Source organism: Cajanus cajan, chromosome 6, assembly GCF_000230855.2.
Source record: "Cajanus cajan strain Asha chromosome 6, NIPB_CcT2T_4, whole genome shotgun sequence".
NCBI classification, from domain to species: domain Eukaryota; kingdom Viridiplantae; phylum Streptophyta; class Magnoliopsida; order Fabales; family Fabaceae; genus Cajanus; species Cajanus cajan.
The window spans coordinates 37313267-37331180 of NC_138522.1; the positions used below are offsets into that span (position 1 = coordinate 37313267).

General features: G+C 31.4%; 1 protein-coding gene across 3 annotated transcripts; it reads left to right on the forward strand.

The window, feature by feature from the left end:
* The first annotated feature begins 14607 nt into the window (after window positions 1-14607).
* LOC109791921 (WAT1-related protein At3g28050) lies at window positions 14608-16947 on the forward strand. Of its 3 annotated transcripts, none has more exons than XM_083077005.1 (7): window positions 14608-14912; window positions 14995-15060; window positions 15180-15293; window positions 15475-15712; window positions 15810-15986; window positions 16073-16224; window positions 16514-16947. In XM_083077005.1, exons 1-7 carry the CDS (start codon window positions 14740-14742, stop codon window positions 16662-16664), a joined length of 1071 nt encoding a protein of 356 aa, XP_082933131.1. In that variant the 5' UTR covers window positions 14608-14739; the 3' UTR covers window positions 16665-16947. The 3 variants fall into 3 exon arrangements, with proteins under 3 accessions (XP_082933131.1, XP_020206871.1, XP_020206870.1); XM_020351281.3 differs by having other exon boundaries at window positions 14611-14912; window positions 15810-15968; XM_020351282.3 differs by lacking the exon at window positions 15810-15986 and having other exon boundaries at window positions 14609-14912.
* The last annotated feature ends 967 nt before the right edge of the window (window positions 16948-17914 follow it).

The window sequence follows — 17914 nt, forward strand, 5'->3', positions numbered from 1 at the left end:
TTAGTTTACTCGAAAGATTTGGATCTATTTCATGAAAAAGAAAAGTGAAGTGTTTAACAACTTTAAGAAGTGCTCAAAGAATTAAGGAGTGGTTTCCTTGTAAACATGTGAGGCTGAATACATATTTGTGGCTATGGCAACATGTGAACCAATTTGGCTTGAGGTTGTTGTTGGTCCCAGTTTACTAGAATCTAGAAGGGGGGTTTAATAGATTCTATCCTAAGATGACTCTAATTTCAAAATTTCTTGATCAAAACCTACCAAAATATCTAAAACTCAACATTTACTCAATTTGATTTAACAAATTATAGCATATTACAAGAAACAATATCAATATATCATAATTTTAATTTAAACGCAACAAATCATTCACTTGTAAACAAGGTTGATTTTATATTATCAATTTCTTAATCAATTTCAATTACAAGAATAATATTCTGAGTACAAGAGGCAAGGGTAAGAAGATTAAGAACACAAAAATTTATACTGCTGGTTTAGCCATTTACTTGGCCTACATCCAATTTTCTCTGATTTAGCACCCCATTAAATCAAAGATCATTCACTATAATATTGTTTACAAACACCATGCACACAAAATATTACAAGAATTCAAATATACATCAATCTTGACACCACAAGACTGAAAACACACAAATTTCTGTATCCCATAGAAATTACTTGAGAAATCTCACTCAAGATTTCAAGATCTCTTATTGAGATACCCTATCTCGAGAGATACACCATTCAAAACGAAAATTACAAGTTAAAGATCAGAAAGATATCACCTAATTTCGTGTAGATATTGATTGATCTTTCACAACAGAATACACTTCTTGAATTTCTTCCTTCAAGAACTTGTGTTCAATCTTTGCACTTATTGGTATTTCAGAAGAAAAAAAAATTTAATTAGCCTTGATTCTTGTTTCTAAATGTAATATTTTTCTCTAATGTTCTTTTTTCAAAAAGATTATCTAATTATTCTCTTTTAATTTCATAAAAGATAGATATTTAGAGTGCAAGACGTGATTCAGTTATAAAGAGTAATAACAGAGGTAATCTATTACCTGATATGGTAATCTGTTATCGGCTCTTTAAAATTGAACCAGAAACATAAAACTACCAGGGTAATCAATTACAAGATCTGGTAATCGATTATCCCGAGCTCATTAAGACCCATAATTGATTTTCATGTTCTGGTAATCGATTATCCCATGTGGTAATCAATTATCCCGAGAAAACTTTGATTCTTCATACTTGTTTCAAGCAAGAGACTTTGTTTTAATCTATTACCAACTTCGGTAATCTGTTACCTCAAAAATCACTTGAAAATCATTTTTCAGTAATAGACTTGGTAAACTATTAACATAGAGGACATTTGAATTTCTTTCTCTAGTAATAGACTTGGTAATCTATTACCCTGAATGGTAATTGATTAACAATGTTACCTTGAAAACTCTTGTTTGAATCAAGTCATATTTCTATATTTAAACACTTGGTTGTAAATTACCTTTTGTAAGATAATTGTTAAGTCTCATTTATACATATGTTTAGATAGGAATTATTGAATAATTTCACTCACCCCATGCACTCTTGCAATACAATTGTTCTCTTTTTGATTCATTTTTTGTGTAGATATAACTAACCCAAAATTTAGCTAATAATACCTTTGATACACCTCATTTTTTTGTGCAAGTATTGAGTTAAAGAGTTGAGGTTGAAAACCCATAGGATTGGAAATTTAAGGAGCTAAGGAGCAGGAGAAGAGTACTTGCGTCGGGCGCAGACTACCCACGCCGGGCTTGAGAGACACAGAGCATGACCTCTGCATTTCAAAATTACGTCGGTCGTAAGAGCATCCGCACCGGGGCAATTCAAAATAGAGAGCACTCAAAACTTTCTGGAAGACATTGTGTCAAGCGTAAGCGCATCCTCGCCGGGCGCGAAGTATAATGCATCGGGCGTGTAAACCCTATCCTGTCTCCCCCAGCTCGTATTTGATCAAATCTTCGAGACTCATTCCCTCATTCACACATTGGGCGACTTCTAGGAGCTGAGGAAGGGATTCCCAGTGCTTAGGATCGTTCGTGTGTGGGTTTTTCCTTTGGTTCTTCCATCCCTCTTCCATCTCTATTTTTTTTTTACCCTCATTGTTTTGAGCGGTTCTACCCATTATTTTGTGGGGTTAGATGTAACCAACGAAACTCTTATGTAATCTTCACATTATTAACGAAACTCTTATGTAATCTTCTGATGGGGAGACACAGAGACGTGTGTTTCTGATTTGGCATATTGGGGACCATGACCATCTTTACGATTTTAAACCTATTAGGGTTCCCATTAACCCCTAATGGGCCAAATCTGGTTTCCACTTATTTGCGCCCATATCAGTTTTTTCGTGTTGGTAGTCTAAAGGCTCACTAACATTAGATCACTTTTATTGAGCTCAACTAAATGTAAGTAACTAATATAAATACTACAAATAATATATATAACTCACAATAATTATTAGAAATAAAATTTCTAACAATCTCCCACTTGGGCTTTATATTCATTTAAGTATTTATATCACAAAAATCTTTAGGCGTGCAACCGTATGTTATTTACTTGTAGACTCCCCTTAAACAATCTGGTCCATCTCATACAACAACAGGGAACCACTGCAGCTTTCATCATTATCTAATTTGACTAAACCACAATGATCACCGCAATTGTATGCACTCAATGACATAGATCCAATATGGATAAGTGGCATGGAAATTACATGTAACGTGATCTTAGTCATGTCTATTTCCAACTGGTCCAAACTTTATTCTTTATAGAGATCCATTCAAAATGCAACATATATATATATATATATATATATATATATTGCACAAAACAAGCTCAGAATAGAATTATCAACTTTGTTTCTGTAGAAAATTCAAATAATACAAATATCAAGAAAAATTAAAAATAAAGAAGACACAACATAAATGAGACTCCCACTAAACTAAGGTACTATAAGGAATTACACCCATATGAGCAGTGTGCTCATGAAAGACTTTAGGCACCAAACCCTTAGTAAGTGGATCAGCTAGCATAAAATTAGTCCCTATATGTTCTATTGAAATTTGCTTATTCTGAACTCTTTCCTTAACAACCAGAAACTTTATATCAATGAATTTTGACTTGGTTGTACTCCTATTGTTATTGGAATAAAGAACTGAAGAGTTATTATCACAATAGATTTTCAATGGCCTTTCAATGCCATTAACCACACGTAAATTAGTGATAAAATTTCGCAGCCATATCCCATGGTTGGATGCCTCAAAACAAGCAATGAACTCCGCAGCCATGGTTGATGAAGCTATAATAGTCAGTTTAATAGACTTCCAAGAGATATCTCCTCTAGCCAACATAAAGATGTATCCAGATGTGGAGCGTTTACTGTCTTGATATCCGACAAAATCAGAGTCTGAGTATCCAATGATCTCTAAAATGTTACACTCCTGATAAGTGAGCATATATCCTTTTGTTCTCTTCAAATAGCGCATTACACGTTTTACTGCCTTCCAATGCTGCATCCCAGGATTACTTAAGTATCTGCCCAAAACTCCCACTATAAATACAATATCAGGACGAGTACAAACTTGAGCATACATTAGAATTCCCATAGCTGAAGCATAGGGAATCTTTTGCATCTCATTTCTTTCAAGGTCATTATTAGGGCATTGTTTGAGGCTAAATTTGTCTCCCTTGGCTATAGGGGTATCTCCTGGTTTACTATCTTTCATGTCGAATCTATCTAAAACTTTATCGATATAGTTCTCTTGTGATAACCTTATGATACCATGAGAACGATCTCTTAGTATCTTAATACCTAATACAAAAGAGGCTTCACCAAGATCTTTCATTTCAAAATTCTTTGTTAAAAAATCTCTTGGTTTCGTGCAATAAGCCTATATCTCTACTAGCAAGCAGTATATCATCGACATATAACACCAAGAATACATATTTACTCCCACTAAACTTATTATAAACACAATCCTCAACTATGTTTTCCTCAAAACCATATGAGGTAATAACTTGATGGAACTTATGATACCATTGACGGGAAGCTTGTTTGAGACCATAGATGGATTTCTTTAGTTTGCATACCATGGACTTTGAGTCACCAAACACAAAATTTTATGGTTGCATCATATAAATCGTTTCTTCAATGTCACCATTTAGAAACGTAGTTTTAACATCCATCTGATGGAGCTCTAAATCATAATGAGCTACGAGTGTCATTATTATTCTAAAAGAATCCTTTGAAGAAACCGGAGAAAAAGTTTCTTTGTAATCAATGCCTTCCTTTTGAGTGAAACCTTTAGCAACTAAACGAGCCTTATGTCTCTCGATATTACCTTTTGAATCCCTCTTGGTTTTAAATATCCATTTACAACCAATAGGTTTCACACCTTCAGGTAATTCAACGAGATCCCACACATCGTTGTCTTGCATAGATTTCATCTCATCCTTCATGGCATCAATCCACTTTTCAAAGCTAGAAATTTGCATAGCTCGACAGAAGTTGATTGGATCATCCTCTGTTAAACCAATGCCATCCTCATGTTCTTGAAGAAACACAATGTAATAATCTGGAATTGCACTTTTCCTTTCTCTAGTGGATCTCCTTAATGGCACTTCTTGAGATTGTTGAGCTTGCTCTATAGGTATTTGAGGGAGAACCTCAATATTGTCTTGTGTAGGGACAATGTCAGGAATAACTCCATGATTGTCACCTATTACTGGGGTAGGTACTGGAATAGTAATAGGCACGAGGACTTGATCACTGTCAATGATAGGTTCTTCCTCAAAGACAACATTTCTTATGTTCTTTTCCTTTCCAAACTCAACATCCTCAAGGAATCTCACATTTCCCGTCTCAAAGAATGATCTAGTAGTGGGATTGTAAAATTTATAGCCCCAAGAGAGGTTCAGGATAACCAACAAAATAACAGTTAACAGTCCTTGACTCCAGCTTGCTTTTATGCGGTCTATAGGACGCGCTTTAGCCGGACAATCCTAAATGTGTAAATGTTTTAGACTTGGCCTTTTAGCCGTCCATAGCTCATAAGGAGTTTTGTTAACTGCTTTACTTGGTACCCTATTTAGGATGTAGACTGTAGTCATAAGCGCTTCTCCCCACAATGACTCTGGTAAGGAAGAATGACTAATCATACTTCTCACCATATCCTTAAGAGTCATGTTTCTACGTTCTGCAACACCGTTCATATTTGGTTTCCCAGGCATAGTATACTGAGGAATGATGCCACATTCCCTTAGGAAAAGTGCAAAAGGCCCTAGACATTGTTCACCTGATCCATCATATCTACCGTAATATTCACCACCACGATCAGATTTGACGGCCTTAATTTTCTTTCCAAGTTGAAGCTCAACTTCAGCTTTAAAAGATTTGAAAACATGTAGGGATTGAGACTTCTCATGAATTAAAAATAGGTAGTCGTACCTTGAATAATCATCTATGAACGTAATGAAATATTGTTGTCCATTCCAAGATGCCGTAGGGAATGGTCCATAAATATCTGTGTGAATTAATTTCAAAACGTCCTTAGCCCTTTCAGCACCTAATTTTCTAGAATCTGTTTGTTTACCCTTAATACATTCAACGCAAACCTCAAAGTCTGACAAGTTAAAAAGTTCAAGAATCTCATCCGACACAAGCCTCTGAATTCTCGGGTTTAGAGATATGGCCTAAACGCTTATGCCATAAGGTGGCTAAGTTCTCATTTATTTTATGCTTCGTACCACGAGAATCAATGTGAAAATTTTCTTTATTGGAACTAACTACATCTAGTAAGTATAAATTATCAATTAAAGAACCAGAACCAACAACATTTGAATTTTGACAGGGGCTAAATTTATTATTTCCAAATGAACAAGAAAAATCAAATTTGTCCAAACTAGAAATAGAAATTAAATTTCGCCTAAAAGACGGTACATCAAAAGTCTCAAATAAATCCAAATGAAATCCAGTTTTTTAACTGTAATCTAAATGTTCCAATAGCCTCCACTGTGACCTTGTTGCCATCACCCACATATATAAATCTTTCATTATCACTTGGCGGGGTCAGCTCCAAAGGCAACCCTGCATGGATACACTAATGTGAGTAGTAGCACCAGAATCTACCCACCAAGTATCATGTGGTACAAAAGCTAAATTAACTTCAGAACAAACAAAAGAGAGAAAATTACCTTTCTTTACACGCCAAGAGGCGTACTTGGGACACTCTTTCGTCATGTGCCTAGGCTTCTTGTAGAAGAAGCAAGTAGGTGTGTTCTCATCCTTTTTGACTTTCTTTTGCTGAGAAGTCCTTTCTACAACATCCTTATTATTCTTTCTCTACCTATTCTGAGAACTTGACGCTAAATGAGCACTTTCAGTCTTTTCTCTTTGCTGCCTTTCCTCCTCTTGCACATAGTGAGAAATCAATTCATTCAAGGTCCATTTATCTTTCTGAGTATTATAACTCACCTTGAATTGTCCAAAGTGTTGAGATTGGGGGAGATTGAGATCACCTCTGATGATTAAAGGTTTTGATGATAACAAATGTGTAGAACAAAGATGACCAAGGACATCAACAACTTAGAAGTCAAAAACAAAGTCAAAGAAAAATGTTATGTAATAGGAGTAGCTTACAAATTTCTTTGATTGAGTCTATGTTTTGTGTGTGCTTTGTGCATAAGCTAATCTTTGTCTAAATCTGATTAGGTGTGTGTGATGATGAGTTTAAAAGGTTAAAAAGTTATTTTGAGACTTAAATAAAGTTTTGAAAACTAACTCAAAATAATCGATTATCATTAAATATAATCGATTATTCCAGCAATAGGCAAAAAGGATGGCTTGCTGCAATAATCAATTATTTGTGAAATAATCGATTATCCCAGAAATGACTCTCTAGAATAATCGATTGTCCAGCAAAATAATTGATTAAATTGTTCTTGGTTGATTTCCAGAAATCATGAAGAACAAAATAATCAATTATTCTTTAAAATAATCGATTATCTGGTTCTAAAAAACTTATAAATAGTTTGACCATTTTGAAACTTCAGAACAGAGTTAGAATTGAGAATCAAAATTAGAAAAACGTGTTTGTGAAGTCTTTGTGACATTCTTGGGAGTTTTCTTTGTGAAACCAAGAAGAAAAACGTTTTTGAAAAAGCCTTGTGAAAAGATCATCATCATCACATTCTTGAAATGAAAGAGATTAAGATTTTCTTCTGAATTCCAGGTGAATTCGTTCCTTAATTCTGTATGAATACTTGTAAATATTGAGTAGGTTTCTCAAGTGGTAAGAAATTCTTGTAGTGGGTTTCTACAAGGAGTGTTTTCTTGAGGTCAAGAAAGTGGTTATCTTGAATGTAGGAGTATATGCATGTGTGGTATGCTTGTAAAACTTCTTCATTAAGATAGTGGAACAAATCTTGATCAGGTTATGATTGAGGACTGGATGTAGGTCACATGTGGAGTGGCTGAACCAAGATAAAAGACTTGTGCAATCTTCTCTTACCTTTATCTTCTACTTTGTGTAATATCTTGATTGTATATTGAAAAAAATTGTTCTTGATTAACATGTTTGCTTGAGCAATATTGGTTTGAACTGAATCAAAGGATTACATATTGTTATTAACTTTGAATCTCATTATTGGTTAATCAAGAAAGCATATAGGATTCATTCTTCATTAACAAATCTTTGAGAAAATTCTTTGAAAATTCATTTTTAGAAAAGTTTGAATTGAAATAAAGATCCTAAAAACTCTAAAAAAATTTAAAGTGTCATAGAATCCAATTCACCCCCCCTCTTGGATTGAGCCATTCTTTTCTAACACAAAGTGTGTAGGAAGAGAAATCAAAACTAGATGCATGAGCAAGTCATTAGACAACTCTAACTTTAGTGCTTTTAGTTTTGACGCGAGATTTGAAATTTTCATAATGTACTCCCTTATGTTTCCTTTACCTTTGTATCTTATAGAGAAGTTTAGCAAGCAAACTGCTTGTATCAGCTTTCTCATTATTGGTCAAATACTGCTCAATGGCATCAAGGAAACCTTTAGCATTGTGGCTCTCAGAAATAGAGCCCCGAAAAACTTCTGGAACAGATCGCTTCCTGATCATCAAACACATTCGGTTTGAGCGTTCCCACTTTTCAACCTTATCCTCATCCAAGTTTTCCGGATTTGGAGTAGGTTTCTCAGCCCGAAGTGCAAGATCAAGATCCATGCAGCCAAGAATTATCTCAACTGCTTCCTTCCAGGCCTTAAAGTTTGTCCCATTAGGCATAGGTATACAATTAATTTGAGCAGATAAGTTAACAGCACTAGCAACAGCAACTGTAATAGAACATAGAAAAAATAATAATTTAATTACATGCTCATAAAGTAAAATAAAATAAATAAAACATGCAGATTATTTACATAATAGACCCATTACAAGATATCGAGCACAACATTAATTCTTTGTCTTTGAACATACAAATCAACTTGTTAGTGGTACTCTCAATGCAACGATCAAATATTGACAATTAATTCTGTCAAATAATAGCCTTTCTTTGGACCGACTATTATTCACATGATTGTAACTTTATAATTTTCACATATTTATTATCATCACAAGCATGTTATTATTTGGCCAAATTGTGTCTTCCTTTGGGATGAGCACAAATTGCATAAATAATTTCATACTATAACATCTATTGTAATTTTAATCAAATTAATTTCTATAATAGGGATTGCTTTGGAAATATATTACATCAATTTATTTAATTAAAAAAATTACCAGAAAAATTAATTAATAAAGAGGGTCTATAATCTGTCAACATTCGCACTCAAATTTGATATATAAAAAAAATATCAATTTAAATTTGAACATAATATCAATCAAATTTCAACAAAATAATTCTTACGTGAATGCCATTAAAAATTCGATAATGTGGAATTTAATATATTAATCATATAATTTCCCAAATATCATTTAATATTACAACAATGATTTTGACAAAAAAAAAATCCCACTTCTGGTGGTACTCAAAGGATCAAACATAAAATTTAGGCTAAAAACCTATTTTGGTCCCTTATAATCTTTTTTTGTTTCAATTTAGTCCCTCATTAATTTTTGGTCTCAATTTGGTCCCAAACTAATTAATTGGTTTCAATTTAGTCCCAAATTAATTAATTAGTTTCAATGTGGGACTTCCGTCTAAATTATTTAAACGGAGTTAACTTTTGGCCACGTGGATGCCACGTAGATGCATACGTTACACCCATGTGGATGAGAATTTTTTTTTAAAACACCTGGACCGGAACGGCCCGTTCTGAAACCGGAACGGGCCGTTCTGGTTGCAAAATTAAAACACCACCAGTGAAGCAGAACGGGACGTTCTGAAAACAGAACGGCCCGTTCTGCTTTCAGAACGGCCCGTTCTGGATTCAGAACGGCCCGTTCCAAAACTATGAATAAAATATTCTTTACTTAATTGTGTTTTTGATATTATAATTATGCAATTTTGATCTCTAAGGTTTTAATTGAGTAATTTCAGTCCTTAAAAGATTATAGTTGTGTAATTTTAGTCTCACAATTTTTAATTGAACAATTTTAATCTCTCAAATATCATAATTGTGCAATTTTAGTCTTTCTCATTAAAAATTTAATAATTTTAAAATTTTAATATATATATATATATATATAATATTTTAAAACTATATAATTGTTTGTTTATTTAAATTAACGTATATTATTTTTTTTAATGTATCAAATGATATATATTTATTATTACTAAATAAATAAAATTTATATATTATCTATAAATCTATTAATAATATTATTGATATAATATCGAAAATTATAATATACGTTAATTTGAATAGATAAATAATTATTTAATTTTAAAACATTATATATATATATATATATATATATATATTAAAATTATTAATTTTTAATGGGAGAAACAAAAATCATACTATTATGATATTCGAGGGACTAAAATTATTCAATTAAAAATTGAAGGACCAAAATCGCGCAATTGTAATTCTTTAAGGACTAAAATTCTGCAATTAAAATCTTAGAGATCACAAAACTGCACAATTGTAATACTTGAGAGATAAAAAATGCAATTAAACAAATATTCTTGATTAATTTTATTAAAAAATATAATAATTTTGAAAAATATTTTTTTATGGTAAAAATTTTAAAATTACTTATTTTTATAAAATATAATTGTCTTATAAATAGAGTAATAATTTTTTCTTTTTCTCTTTCTGTTTGAAGAAATATTTAAATATCACTTTATAATTTTTTGCAACTTATTTAAGATTAAAAGAATAAAATGATAAAAATTAATAAGATAAACATAATAAAATAAAACATAAAAAAATATTAATATATTTATTTTATTAGATATAATAACATAATTAAAATATAATTAATAATATATATTTTATAAAATTATTAATATTTTATATATTAAAAAAAAACCGGAACGGGCCGTTCTGGTTACATTTTCAGTGTGTTAATTTTGCACCTGGAACGGGCCGTTCCGGATGCAAAATTAATACACCAAAAGTGCACCCAGAACGGCCCGTTCCGGTTTCAGAACGGGCCGTTCTGGGTCCAGGTGTTTTCAAAAAAATTCTCATCCACGTGGCATCCACGTATGCATCTACGTGGCGTCCACGTGGCCAAATGTTAACACCGTTAAAGCAATTTGGACGGAAAGTCCCACATTGAAACCAATTAATTAATTTGTGACTAAATTGAAACTAATTAATTAGTTTGAGACCAAATTGAGACAAAAAATTAATGAGGGACTAAATTGAAACAAAAAAAGATTATAAGGGACCAAAATAGGTTTTTAGCCTAATATTTATATTATATTTGTGTCTTTATCAACCCTTTTCCTTTTTTACTTTTCATATTATTTTCCCACTTCCGGTGAGAAAAATATTCTTTTATTGCATTAGTGCCCAATTAACTCACTTTTGATGAGAAAATATTCCTTTATTGCATTGTTGCACAATTATCTCACTTCCAGTGAGAAAATTAAAAACCTAAAAAATTTCTTCATTTGACAATATATTCTGGATCATTGCAAAATTGTTACATATATAAATATATAACATTCACAAAAAATTATACAATTTCACAATACAAAAAAAAATTCTCTTTAAGAAAAAATTCAATTTTTAATCGATCTCTTTATCCGTATAATCAATTAAACCAAATTGAAGCAAAAAAAAAATGACCAACACATTCAAATACACGTATTGTCAATGAAGAAAGAAAAAAATTGTAACAATACACTTTAGAACCCCATAACATAATAACAATGACAGCTCTGATACCACTTGTTGGGATAAAATTTTCTTAAGCCAAATAGAAATTTTCCATTAATCAAAAATTAAGAACCGTTGTCTCAGATTACAGAGTTAATGTTAATAACACGTACCTATATCCATTGATGTTGATCAAAAGGTTGCAGCAGAATAGTTTTTTGGTGCAATGATCTTCCTCAGGCAAATCACTGAATTTCTTGATGGGACTTGATGTTACTCTTCCGATGGGAGACAGAGAGACGTGTGTTTCTGATTTAGCATATTGGGGACCATGACCATCTTTACGATTTTAAACCTATTAGGGTTCCCATTAACCCCTAACGGGCCAAATCTGGTTTCCACTTATTTGGGCCCATATCAGTTTTTTCTTGTTGGCAGTCTAAAGGCTCACTAACATTATATCACTTTTATTGAGCCCAACTAAATGTAAATAACTAATATAAATACTACAAATAATATATGTAGCCCACAATAATTATTAGAAATAAAATTTCTAACAATTTATGTTATGTGTATTGTGATCAGATGTTTTATTTTGGATAGGATAATCATCATGGTTGTTGTGTCATGATTTTTTGGTACCTGAATTATTTTTTTGACCAATCCTTATAATCAACTTTGCATGCCGATATTATTTGTAAGTCGTATAATTGAGCATGTGCCATCATGTCTTATCATATACGTTATGGAACTTATGTCGGCTGATTATCGATTTAGGGTAGTTTTTAAAATTAATCACGTAAATAAGATTGTTTTGAAACTATTTATACTTTTGGAGCATTTTATTATAGTGTTACTATGGGTCATAGTGACACCCGTGCCACGTGTAATTTTTATAATTTTAAGAAGTCATGAGCGCCATATTATGAAAGTTGCTATAGCTGATAGCGCCTCATACACAGTCACTACAGCCCCTAATGACACAAAACGACTTTAATGAAGTCGCTATAGCCTACAACGCCACCCATTAATTATTTTTTTTATAAAATAATTTACTTTAAATTTGAGTATATAATATTTTTTAACAAATATAATTTACTTAAAAAATTTGTATAGTGTATAATAATAAATTTAAAATAAAATAAAATATTTTTAGCGACACAATTTATTGATATAAAATGGAAATAGCATAAAAAAAAAAAAAAAAGTCGCTATGGCCTATAGCGACACAATGTCACTATGGGCCATAATGTCTCTTATGACCTATAGTGACACAATGTCGCTATGGGCTATAATGTCACCTGCTCAGGGGTTGGTACAGTTATTATATTTATATGTGATTTATTTTTTCTATTCATAGGTTTATGAGTTTTTCAATCCGACTTACAAATCTCCAATATGATAACCCGATTAGCTTTTATATTTTTAAAGATATTCACAAAATTTGCAAAGCTTGTGTGTTTATATTTTAATAATCAGATCTCTCAACCTTTTGTTTCATTCATTTATTTATTTTTCCTGACCTTAATATGTTTTATGGGAAGCACAACACAATTCTCTCTTAGTTGTTAATCTGAATTTGAGAATTTTGGACGGAGTTTTACCATTTTTTCCTTGGTAGCTAAGGCGAATGTACACTCTACGATTGACTCTCATAATTTTTAATTAAATTTTGTTGGGATGATTTTACCTCGTCAATTTAAAAAAAAAAAACGGAATTATTAATATATATATATATATAACTCGTAAATTCTAAAGAACCAATTATTTTAGGCTAAATTAATCAAAAGTCGAATCGTTTAAATAATATTTAAATTAGACTGTTGATGAAAATAATCTTCTTAACTAAGTTTTACTTATCTTTTAGTCAACTCAAATTAGTCTAAAACAAAATTTTAGAATAATGTTATGAAAAAAGAAATAAATCACATTTTTACCTATTTTTCTTTCACTTCTCTCTTGTTATATAAGATACTCAAATGATTATTTATTGTGGTTAAATGTGTGAAGTTTTTTATGGGATTATTTTATGATATTTGTCTGAGACAATATTTTATAAGAGTTATTTTTATAAACTTTACAATGGTGAGATATTATTCGTTTTGAGCCTAAGCCCTTACGGTATTACTTTTGGTTATCACCTAAAAGGTCTATCAGGAGTATGAACGTGTTTTATAGGTTATTATTTTTTCTCTTATTTTATTAATATGAGACTTATTTGTATCCCAACAATGTTCAATATATTTTATTCCACGTGTGAGATTATCAAATATTGTCCGGTCAATTTTTTTATATTTATTTGTAGACATGATATATAAAGTGTCTCAAAGTTAAAAATTAATAACTAATTTACGTTTAGATAATATATATTTGTTGAATAAATAATATTTTAACAAAAAAAATTAAATTTGAGAACATTGGTTAACTTTTTATGCCTTATATATTTCATACCTTACAATCATTAGACATTGATTTTGATTTCTACTTGCTTGCACAAATTTGAAAAAAAAGAAAATAGAAGTAACAATATTTGTTACTTTTACTTTCAACATGGAATTAGAAGTAGTTTTAGGAAAATTGAGTCACTCACACTATAATTGACTATATTCATGCTTCAGGTCTCAAGAATTATCCAGCAAATTAAAGCTGATTGTTGTATTTTTGTTTTTCCAACGACCATTCTATCTAATCTACCGTGTGACTTGTTTGGTTGGTTGGGGAAAAACGAAAAAGACATCAGTGGCTGAGCTTGGAACCTAATTAAGTTGAGGTCGTTTGCATTTTCATACTCCATAATCAAAATGTAAATTGAGTATATTAAATTACATTTAGTAACTACTAGAATATTTCTACGCTTTGAAATTTGAAACTTCATCCGTAAACATTTACAGGGGAGTCTTGTACTGAATATTTGACTAAAATTGTAAGTATTTTTTTAAAAAAATTAAGGATCAAAATTACTTAATTTAAAATAAGGGAACTAAAAATTACAAATTATTATGTAAGTATATTAGCATTAATTAGTTATCATTATAAAAAGGAAAAGGATAGAGAGATGGATTAAAAAATGATCCAAGTGAAGCACGTCAATTTCAAGCAAGTCACTTGGTTATTCCCTTTGGTTAGTTTCATTTTAGGCCAATAATTATATTGGCAGGCAGAGACCCAAAACATATTTCATCATGCATGACATGTATTTTTATTTTTTAGATATTTATTATTTTGCTTGCCATAATCATGCGTGACATGTATTTTTTTCTTTTTTAGATATTTATCATTTTGCTTGCCATAATTTCAATCATTTTCTTATCCTACCATATTGTCCCTTTAAGAAACAGTACCTAATTCACTGTCAACTCCAAAGTCAAAAAGAACTCAGCATCTTCTTCTGCGTAGCGAATTGTGTTCACCGGAGACAGAAGAATGAAGGAAGTGGGCGTGGTTGCCGTGATGTTGACGGCAGAGTTGTTGGACGTGATCGTCAACACTGTAAGCAAAGCAGCCATGAAGAAGGGCATGAATGACTTTGTGTTCGTCATGTACTCCAATGCCTTCGCTGCATGCTTCCTCTTTCTCATAACCTTAATCTTTTATAGGTATGCGTACATACATAGCCCATATCTTAATTAATTCTAACTAGTTATGTGTTGCCTTATTTTTCTAATTTTGCTTGTGCAGGAAAAGAACACTTCCTCCACTCTCCTACAACATCGTTGGTCTGTTTTTTGTTGTAGGATTGATCAGGTAATTATTTACTTTACTTTGATTTAACCATCTCTGTTTATTATGCTTGTTCTTGTTTTAATCTTTTTTGGATATTAATTTCTTCCTTGATCCTTTTTCTTGTGTCTTGCTTCTTGCAGTTGCAGTAATCAGATGTTCAAGTTTTTTGGCATAGGTTACAGCTCTCCTACTTTGGCCTCAGCTCTCTCTGATTTGATCCCCGCTTTTACCTTCATACTTGCCATCATCTTCAGGTTCTTCTTACTACTACTTTCTAATAACTTATCTTTTTATTAAGTTTTAATCAGAAAGGAACACTTACTAATGAAACTTTAGATTGACCTGTCAAAGCATCAGAAATGAACACTTACTAATGATAGGTTATGGTAAGTTTGACATAATTTTCTTAGTTAATCATTAAACTTGGTCCTACAGGATGGAAAAATTTGTCTGGAAAGCTAACAGCACCGTGGCCAAGTCTATTGGCACATTTGTATCAATCTCTGGGGCCTTGATAATGTCTCTTTACAAAGGGCAGGCAGTGATAAATAGTGGTCCCTCTCTTAAATTGTTACCTAAAAAACTTGCTTCGTCTATGGAATTTGACTGGGTATTTGGGGCAGCGTTGCTTGCGGCTCATAGCTGTTTTCTTTCAATAAACTATATACTTCTGGTAATGAATGCAAATCTGACACACCTTTTGGCATGTTTGCAATGACTAGCATGACTATGGTGATTGATTTATGATTTTACTTCTTTTAAATTTCTAGACACGGATAGTTAGAGAATACCCTGCAGAGCTGGTTGTGGTACTTACTCGCATTGCATTAGTCTCTATACTGTCTGTTCCTGCTGCGGTGATTTCAGTAAAGGATCTAAAAGATTTGAGATTGGGATTTAATATGGAGTTGATAGCTATTGGATGTTCAGTAAGAATAGAAAATGATGTTATTTCCTATGTCAAGTCAACATAAATAACTCTCCATGTTGTGACTTGGGATTAACTTGATCTTCTTTTCAATGCATTATGCAGGCAATTTTCGTGTTATCCTTTCGAGGTGTTATCCATACATGGGCCATGGGGAAGAGGGGTCCTGTCTATGTCGCAATGTTTAAGCCACTTGAAATAGTCTTTGCAGTCATCTTGGGGATTACTTTTCTTGGGGACAATCTCTATGTTGGAAGGTATGAGACCATGTTTTCTTAATGAAGTGAAGTAGCGAACCGTTGAGAGTTGTTTTCTTCTTTCATATTTCTATAGTATTTTGTTAAAATCCACTGTTTTTTTCTTTCTGTCACTCTTATTTTATACTTGTTTCTTTTCTCTTTGTATGTCTACCTTAGTTGTATAGAAAGTTCTAACAAACATAAGTAGGAATATAATTTCTCTTTTGTTAACATGTTCAATTTAAAATATATGTTTTGGGTCCAAGAAGGAATATAATTACTAGGGTCTAACTTGACTTATGTACAGTGTGATTGGAGCTGCAATAGTTGTTATTGGTTTTTATGCTGTCATTTGGGGGAAAAGTCAAGAAAAGGTTGAAGAAGAGGGTGCAGTCTACAGCTCTGAATCATACTCTACTGAGGCCCCTCTTTTGCAGAACCAGAGAATAGGGGAATAAAATTTTCAGGATATTATATATACTGTCTGCCACTGTACCAAAAAAAACAAAAAAACAGTCTTCTTGTAAGCAAAGAAGGATGGCACCACAAGTTTCAATATTCTTTTTCCTCTGAATTTGTTCCCTGCAAGAGCTAGATATTAGTCACTGGTAACATGAATAACTTGTTGCCACTTATTGTCTACATCCACATGTAGAGAAAGGTCATAGAATGGATTACAATTTTCAGCCAAGGCTTAGTTGAATGCACACAAATATCAATCAGTTTGACTTTTCTTCTTTATTTGTTGATTGTGGACTAGTTGATTTGCCCTCCACTCGTTGTCAACTAATCAAGAAAAATTACAAGATATATCAGCAATCTTTTGTGGCCATTCAATGCTCAAACGGTAACTTGATAATGAATAATCCGTATTCCTACATGATCAATTCAACCTCGTGCACTTGTGTGTGTTTTATATCATAATTAAAAAGTTGAGTTGAAATTAATTTTCTAAATTTAAGTTTAATTAAAAGAGAATTTAGTTTAATTTAATTTATGTTTAGATTTCTTTATTTTAAAAGTATTTTTTTTATTAAAATAAAAACTTGTTTGTATTAGAATTATATTATGTTATTTATCTGAATGAATATTTATATCTAGAAAAGAGAATTATATTTTATTATTTTAATACGGGATATTTGCAAAAATATAATTTTATAACAGTGAGATATTATACATTTTGAATTTATATTCTCAAGATTTTTGTTTTAATTACTTTTTAAAAAATCACTCAATTATTAACATATGTATATATTTTATAAATTATTATTTTTTATTTTATTAATGTAAAATTTAATTTTTATTTCAACTGTTTGAGGGATAACATGTAAAAATACTTTTAAATATATAATTACTGAAATGGAAATGCTTAATGGGAACAAGATGATAATGATCCTACATGGTCAATTCAACCTCGGTGCGCTTAATTGTACAGATTAAAGTTCCTTGCATCAGTAGCCTTTACATCAAAGTTATGTCATGGCTTTATGGGATATGGGAAAAAAGTTATAGAGTGTTTGGAGGAAGAATTTTATAAATTTATAGGATGAAGAATTTAAATGGAGTAATTTAATTATTTAAAGAATTTTAAATTTTTTGAGATGAAATATTTTGTTTGGATGGAGAATTTATAAGGAATTTGAAATTTAAATATTTGTAAAATTTCTTGAAATAGTAGAATTTCAAATTCTTCAAAAAAAATGATAAG

Excerpts from the sequence above, each read along its gene's own strand:
- LOC109791921 (XM_083077005.1), top strand. The coding sequence starts at position 14,740 with ATGAAGGAAGTGGGCGTGGTTGCCGTGATGTTGACGGCAGAGTTGTTG. Across the intron at positions 15,061-15,179 it reads TTTGTTGTAGGATTGATCAG|TTGCAGTAATCAGATGTTCA; the intron begins GTAATTATTTAC and ends TGCTTCTTGCAG. Across the intron at positions 15,294-15,474 it reads ATACTTGCCATCATCTTCAG|GATGGAAAAATTTGTCTGGA; the intron begins GTTCTTCTTACT and ends TTGGTCCTACAG.